Below are 12,041 nucleotides of genomic sequence, written 5' to 3'. Positions count from 1 at the left end.
CAGCTGCTGCTACTGGTTGGTAAAAAAGACCCAAGTTACACTTTCACCCTTCACCATCATCAAAATTAGATTTAAAAACACATTAAAGCAAAACAAAAACTCTCAAGTATCCAAGAGCCAAAACAAAGTCAAGTTTTACATGTGTAGTTGGGTAGTACCTAAAAAAAACAAAACATATACTGGTAAAAAGCACTTATGAAAAAAATGTAACTGACTTAATAAAGGAAGTTATTTGTAGGAGGAGGGAAAAAACCCAGAGATTTAACAATAAGACACTTGATAAGCTTGGTATTTAATTCCAATCTGGGAAAGGTCTCGGAATGGGGTTTGCATAAGAGAAAGGTGTTTGAAAAGCCAGCTCCACACTATATCTATTCTACCAACTGCCTTGCTGACATTCTACTTGGAGACAAACCCAACCTTAGAGAGCTGTTTAAACAAGTTCACCCCTAAGCCTCAGGTCTAGAGAATGAAAGCTTTGTTCTCACTCAAAAGAGACGTTTGATGTTTATGCTAAGGAGACCTGTCATTGCAGCTTAATTTATGGCTGACTGTAAATACCTGAGTATCTACAAGGGCCCACCTGCTGCCCAGGAAAATGTCAAGGTAAAACTGGATTGAGTGGCATCGTTACTACAGAGCGTGCCCGGTGTTCCTAGGAGCGAAGCGTATGGACTCAGCTGTCATGTTCAGAATATCTACTAGTAACTGGATACTTCTCCTTCACCTACAGTTTATAACAAACATATAAAATCATTCTGTTTTCTTTCTTTGTTGTACTGAAATAGACGTACATGTGGCTCATTAGGGCAGGGGAGGATATTTATGAGTGTTTTGTATTTGCTCCCTGACCTATTTCCTATACTATGGATGAGTGGAGAGGAGACAGTGCACGTCACAGTTCTGAGCGAGAAGAGGGATAGGAATGGTTTCAGGCAACTGGGACAATGAAGGAGAAAAAAATCAGCCAGAGCTGAGAATAAAACTAATGAGGCTGAGATCAAGTGCATTTGGCTGGCATAAAACGGGTAGGTGGTAGAATAAAACAAAGATGAAAGAGGTGAGGTAGGAAGAGAGCTTATCATGTTCCAAGTAACTCACAAATGTCTGTAGCATTTTTAAGTGACTAGGATAAAAACTGTACATATAGGAGATACTAGAAGTACAGAAGGGAAGAACTGGAATATTTTACCTAGGATATTGCTGAGAGGATGGAAAAGAACCGAATGGATTCACTTAAACAAACTTATTAACTACTTAAAATGTGCAAGGCTCTGTGACAGGATAAAGCCACATAAAGAATAAGCCAGTTCTGGGGCACCTGGGTGACTCAGTCGGTTAAGCATCCGACTTTGGCTCAGGTCATGATCTCGCGCTTTGTGAGTTCAAGCCCCACATCAGGCTCTGTGCTGACAGCTCACAGCTTAGAGTCTGCTTCAGATTCTGTGTCTCCCTCTCTCTCTGCCCTTCCCCTGCTCATGCTCTGTCTCAAAAATAAACATTAAAAAAATTTTCTTTCAAGAATAAGCCAGTTCCTAGCATCAATTTTTAGGGGGCAGAGTCTGGGAGGTTGGGAGGAGCAGGATGGACAAAAGAGGAGGATGGACTCATCGACCACGGGAAGGCAAGAGGACAAAGATCCCACACTGGAGGATGGGTCGATTTGGCTTAGAAGAGAAGGCCAAGGCCAAGAAAAGCACAAGGCATATTAGGTCCACAGCGAACAGACCGGCGCAAGGTTCCAGCCAGAGACAAGGATGGTAAGGGAGACCAGGCCAGATCAGATGCACTGTGATGCCCGGCTAAGGGTCTGGGGGTTATCCTGGAGGCCACATACAAGCAGTAGAACCATGAGATACAGAGGGCATGCTCTCCAAAGTTAAACCCAGCAATAGCATGGAGGACAAGTGGGAGACTGGAGGCAGAGACTGGTTAGCCAATTACTTTCATAGTCCTCGTAGTATATGGTAGAGTACAGGATGCAGAGCATACGCTTTGGAGTCTGACAGACCTCAAGCTCAGCACTGAACCTCTCCATGCCCCAGTCCCTTCATCTGCAGAACAGGGATAAGAGTGCTCAGAGAGCAGCTGTACAGAGTAAGTGTACAAGTCCTTAGCGTAACCCTTGAGTATATGGTAAATGTTCGGTAAACCAGATGCCCTTATCACTTCTGCCGTCCCGGTGCGTGACAAGGGTCTAAACTCTTCCTAGTTTTGTGGTTGTTCCAACAAGAAGAAGAAGGAAAGTCAATTTGTGTGTCAACCTCTAAAGGGCAAGCACAGACTCTTCAGTACCCCTCTCACCATTCAGCTTCATCCTGGATATTAGAAATGAATGCTTATTACAATTCAATTTTATCGGCCACAAATATAAAATGTGATATACAAATGTACACCAAGGCAACACATGATGATCTAGGGCAAGGCAGGTTCACCACAACTACTTAATAAAAAAAGACATGCTTCAGTTCAGATTCCTCAACTCAAACATTGCAACCATCTAAAAAACTTATCTCCAAAGCACCCATAATCTCCTCTCTCCTCCACTCACTCACTCACTCACAAATATCTAGGAAAAGGTAACTGGCAGTAGACGAAAGCCACATGCGGTCAAAGAATTTTTCACACGCGAGGTCCATCACCAGCATGGCTGGGCACGAGGTCTCAAGTCCCCTCGAACCCATCCTAGCTAGCTAGTTCCCTTCCTGCTTTCCTTCCCCTCACATATCCATCTAAGCCACCACACGCACACATTTTTGCAAACGCCACTTATTTACTATCTCACAGATTCTGTAGGTCACAAGTCCAGACACAGCGTGACTGGTGTTGGCCAGGGCTGCCTTCTCATTCAGGGCTGGGACCTCTTTCAAGCTCACTGGTTGTTGGCAAACTCCATTGCCCTGTGGATGGAAGCCTGAAGTCCCTATTTCCCTCCTCGCTGACAGCCAGGGACCACTCTCAGTTCTGGGAGTTGGCCCGCAGTTCCTGGCCACGTGGCCCCCATGGGCAGTTCACACATGGATGTTTACTTTCTTCCAAACCAGCCAGATCACTTCCGACTTCCTCTTCTGCAATCAGCTGAGAAAAGTGCTTCCAAAGGGCCAGCGTGGTTAGGTCAGGTCTACCACGACAGTCTCCCTAGTTGAAGATCAACTGATTTGGGACCTTAATTACATCTACAAAATCCTTTCAAAGCAGTGCCTAGATTCATGATTAATAACTGGAAGGTGGTATATTCCAAAGGCAGGAAATCTTGGGGGGAGGGGGCAGAGGGTGGAGCATGGTAGGCAGAATCACGTTATACATCCACGTGACCTGCCAGAAGGTAAGCTTCATGAAGGAAGGCATTTTTATTTCCTTAGTCTACTGTTGTACCTCTAGCACCTATGATAGTGCCTGGCATATGGTAGGTGCTCAATAAATATGTGTTAAAGGCATCTTCAGATCACTAGAGTAGTACTCTCTCTATATTTATTTAGCTTATTTACAGGCTGTAAATGGGACTTCTGTCTATATTCAAATTCTGGTTCAGTGAAACCATTTAGGAATTCTTGGAACTCCACACGATATAATTTTATCTCTGCCACAATTATCTGTATGGCTCTCACGAAATACAGGTCATCCATAGGTTCCATACTCATTAAAATTTATCTGTAACCTCAAAATCAATACTCTCAGTGTTCTCACGGGCATTCACACACATGTGCAGAGTGGTAAAAAACGTGAGTCGTCCGACACACGTGTTCTCGGCTGACGGTGAACAAGGGGACGACGCTCTGTCTTCTTGCTCCAGCTTTCATACAGTAAATATATATGCGTCCTTTTCATAGTATACTCTGTGCCACACTTTTCCCCTTTCTGCACTTTTTTCTGTTGGTGATTTCACCACTTAAAACGGCCCCCAAGGGTAGTGCTAAGACGCTGTCCAGCGTTCCTAAGTTCAAGACGACGGCGATGTGCCTTACGGAGACAATATGTGTATCAGATAAGCATTGCTCAGGCTTGCATTGTGGTACTGTTGGCCTCAAGTTCAAGGCTAATGAACCAACACTATATATTGAATAAGATGTCTTTAAACAGAAACACACACATTAGCAAGGTTATGCACTGACTGCCTGATGAAAATGTGGTGACCAGTGGCTCACGGGAACCCAACACCATCTTTCCCCTAGGAGCAGTTCAGTATTTGCTAATCCGGTGTTCCAGTCAACTTTACACAACATAAGTACCATGAATAAAGACACTGGGCTACATTAGCCTTGTTTTACAGATGAAACCATGAAGTTGAGAGAGACGTGAAATGGTAGCTCACAGCACACTCTATCTGGCACATCATTCAGTTTTATTTTCTCCGGAGCACTCATGACTGAGAACTGTGTTTACTTATTTATTTTCAGTCTCAGCCACTGCTACTGTCATGACAGTTAGGGATTCGGGGATTTTTATCTCTCTTGTTCTCTTGGGATCATCTCCCTAAGCCAAGAACCATTCCACACACATACCCAACCTAATGAATAAAGAAATCTCCCATACATAATTGTGTAAACATCAGGGGTGATTGATACTTTTAAAGGGAAGAGCAGTTACTTTCATCACGCTAAATTCAAGGTATTCAACAAGACAAGCGCAGGCTTGGGATGAAGTGGAGAGAGAAGAAAACCGAAAAGAACACCAGAGCTGCCCGAGGAGGCACTGTCTCTAAACCCAGAGAGCAGGTAAAATGGTCTGGGATGGAAACTTCACAGCTCAACCAAATGCTGGCGGCTCTACCGAGTAAGGGAAAGAGAGATACGCTCCGAAATAGCATTTTTGCTTGGTGTTACATTTATACTTGGCGGAGAAGCCGGCAGGCAGAGAGAACAGGCAAGAGCAGGGACGGTGCCTCTGGAAGCCTAAGCGCAGGTCAAACCAAGTGCGTGAGAGAAACTGAGGAGAGCGAACCCCAGGAGCAGGCAGGTAGGTAGGTATCTGAACGTGGCCATGAGGCAGTGCCTACAGAGTGGGAGAAGTGCGGGTCACACTGCGGGTCTGAGGGGCTGATTCCGACCAAGGCTTTGGCATTCCCAGGCCGGGCCGAACTGATGGGCTACCAATGCCAGCAGCACTTCCGGCGTCGGAGGGACCGGCGAGAAAGGGGACTCCAGGATTTGCTTTTTATAAATACAGAGAGGAAAATGAGATAAGACCCCCTTACATCAACTCCTCCTATAACAGACCAGTAACACAAGAATTCAAGACCAAGAGGCGGGATTCCAGAATTCATGTTCACCGCTGCTCTGAGCAAAAACTGAACAGTAAACAATAAGGATTTCAAAATTAAAACAAAAGAGCCACTTCAGTATTCTAATTTAACCTTCACAAATAAAGAAGATCTAAAGCACCATGGACTGAGAATTCCATTCCACCTCAACACCCTGTACTCCTGAGTTATTATGAGAACAGACTGCAACACAATTCAACTCATGTTCCAAAATGCAACAAGCAGCTTCAACAGGACATGCCGAAAGCAGCAGCACGTCTCCTCGTTTACTGATTCATATTTTGGTAGCAAGGTTACAATTAGCTCACCGGTGGAGAATAAACCTATTTATAACACAGCAGTCCACCTGAAAGACACAATCATCTAAAAAGGTTTTTAGAGGAAAATGAAGTGCAGCTTCTTCCTGTACTGACTGCAGATTCCCAAGGTCCTTTCGGATGAAGTCCTCAGTCTAACCTTCCTGTGTTCACAGGCACCATTCCAGCCACCTCTCAGCCTCCATGTTCTTATGTAACATTTACATAGTGCCATAAACATACCCAGAGTTGCGTAAGAATTAAAACGTTGCCAAACCAATAAAACCTAAAGCAGGTCGCTCCCTCCAGACTGTCTTTGATTAGCACAGGTACGCTGCCCGGGATACGATGTAAGAGCCTGTCAAAAGACAGAAATTAACTTGAGGAAATCTGAAACGGTCCACAAAAATATGCACGAATCAGAAGAAATCAACCACGCGGTGGCATGTGGTGCCCCTATCAGTCCCAAGAGTATGTTATTCTGCCCCGTAAGATAAAAAGTAGCCCAACATTGCTCCTTCACTGAAGTCAGAAACTGTGTCTAAAAATACCTCCCAGCCAACTGGCTATCAGCAAGTTAGTCTCACAAATGTCCCAAGAAGAACTACACACACCATTTCCTTACTTTACAGAGGGAAAACTGAGGCAGTCACGGAAAGGTTAAGCAAGTGACTTGTTCAAGGACAACCTGTAAGGGAGCAAAGTTCTAGGGCTGAGACCTGGCCTCCTCCCTCCATCTGACTCCAACCTTTAACCAGAGTAGCCATTTTATTATGTTTTAATCACATCTGTTCCAGGAGCTCTTTTAACAAAAGTAACCAGAGATTCTCTTTTTCTCTACAAGAGTTCGCTCTCACTGTACTTCAAATCCATGTCCCCTCAACAAAATTCTAAGACTTGGCCTGAAATTAGATGAAGTCTGCTCACAGAAATTCAAAATATTCCTATCAGAACCTCAAATGTCTCCCTCGTTGCTTGGGTCTTAAGAAACGAATGTCATGTTCTCCCACCACTAACAAATGCAACTGTACATTTTTAAAGACTGTTGTGGAAATTCCAAAAGTAGGCCTTAAAACCTGCTATACCCATCAAGTGGTTGCTGTTTACAACCTGGAACTCATTCTCCTTGTCACTGGCCTTTTACAAAGTCGCAGTTCATGCCCTAACAGAAACACCTATCCCTTTCTGCCCTCATGCCACGTCCAAGTACCAGGCATCAAGGCTCCCTGGCTCTGCCACTCCTCCAGCCCACCTAGGGGAGCACACGGAGGAAATGCAGGGGAGGAAAGCAATCAACTTCTTGTTATCCCACAGCCTCTATTTTCCCAGAACTGACGTTTTACTTTCAGCCTTTTGCAACAGTGGTCTCTGTAGCATGCACTATTGGCAACTAGATGTGTCCCGGAAAAAACTGTAGTGTCTGGCCAAGAAGTTTAAAGGCCTTCGAGAATGTTTGCTGGACACACAACCTAATTTCCAATTTACCAAAAAAAGAAACTAACTCCCTATTATGCCCACCCATCCTCATCCCAACAAACATCCATTTTAGGAAGGTTACAAAAAATGAACTCTGCCCTATTCAGAACCAGTTGGATTACCAATTAAACATTCTTAACTAGGCTCACCACAAGAAAAACCCCACAGATATTACACCAAATCAACAGGGAAATGGCTGTTAAAAAATCTTACATATATTAGGGCCAGGATAAAAAAAATTCTATGGACAGAACTGAAAAGATTTACTCAGACACATACAAAATGACAAACCTGAAGGCTGAGCCTCCTTATTTACTATCCTACTAGAGAAATAACATCATGTTACACATTCCCAGAACATGGCCCATAAGAAGGCCCGGCAAACATTATTCACGAAAACCATGATCCTACCACAACCGACGGCCTGTGTTCATACACCTTCACCATGTTTATCAGATCCCACAGCATGTTACCCATACACAGAGCAGCGAGACCCAGGAACACACACGAGGTGCTTAACAGAAGCATTAGCCAGTGAACAAAGACCCCACTGCACAGGCTACACCACTGGGAGCAAATATCAAAGCTGGAGATAATGAACTTGTTTTTGAGACTCCAAAGTAGGATGATGTCTTTTCTTGTTTGTCTGGTTTATTAAAGAAGCCTGAACCCACCTGAGAATCATTATTTTTAGTAGAGAGGAGAGCCACAGTGCACACACTTGATCTCCCATAGCTGGAAGGTTAGGGGCTGCTGAGAAGTCAAAGCACAGGCTTTGTACATCGGGAGCGAATACAATCCTGATCGTCTCTCCCAGATCCATCTGCGGGTCAATAATCACTTCAATATAACTGCCAAATATAACCTTCATCTGCTACCCCAATGCCAAAACACATTTAAGACGAGTCTCTTAAGTTAAATATTTTAGGGTTTCATCTGCTCTTTTCTGCCCCCAAAGCCTCATAAACAACACACCCAGCCGGGTGTCCCACAGAAAAGGTGCCCACCTCTAGAGTGGGAAGGGTGGGGGTTGGAAGGTAAGGGGCGTGTGAGGGTGGGGGAGTGCGTGGGGGGCAGGGCTGGGAAAAGGGATTGTGTGGGAAGGTAAATAAGTACTGACCAAGGGCCGGAGTCGGTCCAGTGGTGGGATCTTTAAATAATCTTGGGGGTTGGAGGTAGGTTCTAGGATTTCACCTGAAAGGCATCCACAAAGTGATTAACTGAATGGGCCCCCTGGGGTGGGGTGGGGGAGGCGAGGCGGAAAGCAAATACACCTAGATGCAGATTAACCGTTCGGGAACTAGGTTTCCTAGGGTTAAAGAGATTCCACAGCCAAGCTACAAAAACGTTTAGGGGCCTGTTGGTCTCGCTTCCTCCCAACAGCTTCCACGGGGCATGTGTATGTGGGGGGTTTTGCCCCACTGAACTCAAAGGGGTTGTGCGCAGGGTAAATGTGACTCCCTTTCCCAGAACATTAGGGAGGAAGGAGAGGGAGGGGAGGGAGGGGAAGAGACACCCCAAGTGCAGGTCCTGAAGGAAAGGTTAGAGACCCCTTCCCCTGTCATCTGAGGTGCGCAAGGGCTCGCACCATCAGGGTACCTCGGAGAAGCAAAGACCCATCGCCCGAGCCCCTCAATCTTGGCGGGAGAAAAGACGCCCCCCCAAGAGCATCTGGTGGGAAGGAAGGAAGACCCCCGCCCCTGGGCACGCTGAGAGGCAGAAGCACGGATCTCCAAATCTTAGGGAAGGGATCCCGCTCTCCCCTCTATGGAACAAGGGGGTGCTGGGAGCGCGACCCCGAGAGCTCCCCGAAACCAGTTCCGTCTGGAAGGGGGCTCGGGTCCCCAGGGGCCCCGCGTGAGCTCGGTCCTGGCAGGGCAGCCACGCCTCGGGGGTCTGGGGACGCCGACCGAGGGTCACCCCGACTCCTCCGCGCCCCCCACCCGGCCATATTGTGCGCGTGGGGAGGGGGCGCGCTGTAGCTAGGGGCCACGGCGCGAGGCCTCGCCCTCGCCCGGCCTTCTCCATCCCGGCCCCCGCCCCCCGGCCCGGGACTCACCCTGGATCCCCCGGGGCCCGGACCCGCCGCTGCCGGCGAGCAGGAGGAGGACAACGGGGAAAAAGGAGGAGGCTCCGGCCGACTCCGCCATAGTAACCGCCGCCGCCGCCGCCGCCGCCGCCGCCGCCGCCGCCGCCGCAGCCCAGCAGCGCCCAGCGCGCGCGCGCGCCCCCGGCGCCTCCCCTCCTCCCTCAGCCCCGCTCCCGCCTCCCTCTCCTCCGCCCGGCGCCGGCACGTGCGCTCCCGGCCGAGCCGGCGCCGCGGCCGCCGCGCGCGCCCCCGAAGGGCGGGGCCGGGTGCGCGCGGGCGCCCGCCTTAAAGGGGAGTGTCCCTGTTAAAGGGGTGGGAGGGGCCCGCGCCTCGGCCACCTCACGGGTGGGTGCGGAGCGCTCCCGCGCCTGACACGCGGCCTCCACCCTGGCCTGCGCCCCGCCCAGCGTGCAGTTATCAGCACCGACCCCCTCCCCCGCATCGAATGGTCGGCGAGTCGCGTGCGTGTTCCCGTTCCCTCCATCCCCACTGCCTAGCCTTAAGCCCCCATCGCGTCCCGCGTCCTGCCCGGGTCCTCGCAACCGGCCTCTGGCTGGGCTCCCTGTCCCGCGCGGCCGCCTGCCATCCGCCGGACGCAGGCAACCTGTGTGATCGCAGTCTGGGGGGCCCCTTTGCAGGACAGAGCCAGGTTTTTAACGCTACCGCTCAGTTTTGGTGAGGGTACTTCGGGACGCACTCCCATTCTGCCCGGAGGTAGAACCCTCACTTGATAGAACCCTTTTGGGTTTGACATTATATATCAAACGCCTTAAAATATCTATACCTGTGGACTATTATTCCTTATCTGGCTTCAAGAAATGATAGAGATGAGGACAAATATGTATGAAAAATGTTAACAGTTGCATGTTTATCATTGTAAAAAGCTGGAAACTTAAGTAGGCAATAATAGAAGACAAATAAATGCTGGCCCATCAATATGATGGAGCATTATTTAGTAACTAAAAAATTACAGAAACGAGTAAGGTGAGATATTTGTGAGATAATGTTAAATCAGCAAGCAAAATACCAAACTATTTACAGCATTATTCTAGTTTTGTTGGTAATGTATAACTGTACAGAAAAAAGACTGGAAAGGAATTACCCGATATTATCAGTAAGTATTGCCAGAATATTTTTTTTTTTACTTTTTCTTGAAACATTTCAATATTTTCTAAATATTTTACAAATATACAAGTGTTGGGGCACCTGGGTGACTTAATTGATTGAGCATCCGACTTCAGCTCAGGCCATCATGATCTCACGGTTTGTGAGTCTGACTTCGGCTCAAGCCGTGATCTCATGGTTTGTGAGTTCGAGCCCTCGCTGGGCTCTGTGCTGACAGCTCAGAGCCTGGAACCTGCTTGGTATTCTCTCTCTCTCTCTCTCTCTCTCTCTCTCTCTCTCTGCCCCTCCCCCACTCATGCTCTGTCTCTCTCTTAAAAATAAACAAAAAAATTAAAAAACAAGTGTTACTTACAAATTTAGAAAGAAGTGCTTATAGAAAGCAAACTGAATCGCCCATATCTTTTTGAAAAGAGTTTACTTTCTTTAGCTTGAGAGTTTGAACTCATGAAGAAGGCAGGGTCTTTGGAACCAGACTTCTGGATCTGAATTTTCCTTTTCTAACTAACTGGCATGAACACTCGGGCAAGTTTCTTAATCTAAGTACAGTATGTCATCATGTGAGATCTAGGGGTGGACAGGGTGACTGGAGGTAGGGGGCAGAGTTTCCCAAATGGAATCCTTACCTTTTAAGTTGTCACCAATCTGAGAATGCCCCTCCTCACCTCCAAAAAAAAAAAAAAAAAAAAAAAAAGACTGCAGCCACACCCCCCAGACACAACTGACATGCAAACACACACGTGCAAAGTTACGCAGAGACACTGTCTACAAGTGGATCAGTGGCTGGATGAGTAAACACCTTATTTTTATATTGCTCTCCCTCACCACCCTAAAATGGGCACACACACCCCAGTCCATCTAACTGGTCTCTCAAACCCTGCTCCACCCATACTTAGGGGACCCAGCTGTGATGTGCACAGCACTGGGTTACTGTGTTAGTTTCCTAAGGCTCCCTTAACAAAGTATCACAAATTGGGTGGCTTAAAATAACAGAAATTTATTCTCTCACAGTTCTGGAGGCTAGAAATCTGAAACCAGGGTGTCAGCAGGCCCATACTCTCTCTCTGAAGCCTCTAGGGAAGAATCCTTCCTTGTCTCTTCTGGCTTCTGGTGGTTCCCAGAATCCTTGGTGTTCCTTGGCTTGTGGAAGCATTATTTCATTCTCTGCCTCCACCTTCACATGGCCATCTTCTCTCTGTGTCTGTATGTCTGTGTCCAAATTTCTCTCTTCCTATAAAGACACCAGTCGTTGGATCAGGGCCAACCCGAATCCAGTATGAGTTCAACTAATTTTAACTTGATTACATCTGCGAAGATCCTGTTTCCAAATACGATCACAGGTTCTGGGTGGACATGAATTGTGTGTGTGTGGGGGGGCATTATTCAATACAGTTACCTTCACCAAACCCTGCAGTTGAGGAGAGAAAAATAACCCCCCAGGAGCACATTGCTGAGGCCAAGGAGAAGGAACTGTGCTTCCCCTAAACCTTGCTGAGTGCTGCCACTGTGGCTGCAAGACCCGGGAGGAACCAGTAGCTGCTTTTCTCCCAGACAGCATGGTCGGCTAGATACCTGAATATACAGCCTGGAGAACCAGAACCCTGGGGCAACAGCCCAAAAGCCAGCTCCACCATCTCACTTGATAGCATTTGACTTTGGGCAAGATACTTTACCTCCCTAAACCTTGATTCTCTCATCTGGAAAACGGAGCCGATGATAGTTCTATGTCGCAGAGATGTTGCGAGGATATTGTATGTAAAGCACTTAGCATAGCCTCTGACACACAGGAAGGGACATG

The 12,041-nt window shown here is 47.4% G+C and overlaps 1 protein-coding gene across 4 annotated transcripts in view; it reads right to left on the bottom strand.

Annotated features, from left to right (window-relative positions):
• Positions 1-9,225, bottom strand: part of ACVR1B (activin A receptor type 1B) — a 34,905-nt gene extending 25,680 nt beyond the window's left edge. For 2 of the 4 annotated variants that reach the window (XM_047866242.1, XM_047866239.1), the window contains exon 1: positions 9,092-9,225. In XM_047866242.1, coding sequence (XP_047722198.1) covers positions 9,092-9,182 — 91 coding nt within the window. In that variant the 5' untranslated portion in view covers positions 9,183-9,225. Of the gene's footprint in view, positions 1-7,706; positions 7,856-8,152; positions 8,227-9,091 lie in introns of all 4 variants that reach the window. The other 2 variants (XM_047866241.1, XM_047866240.1) reach the window with 2 other exon arrangements.
• Positions 9,226-12,041: the final 2,816 nt, after the last annotated feature.

The sequence above is a fragment of the Prionailurus viverrinus genome, chromosome B4 (genome assembly GCF_022837055.1).
Source record: "Prionailurus viverrinus isolate Anna chromosome B4, UM_Priviv_1.0, whole genome shotgun sequence".
Classification (NCBI taxonomy): Eukaryota; Metazoa; Chordata; class Mammalia; order Carnivora; family Felidae; genus Prionailurus; species Prionailurus viverrinus.
This window is presented reverse-complemented; position numbering and strand designations above follow the sequence as displayed.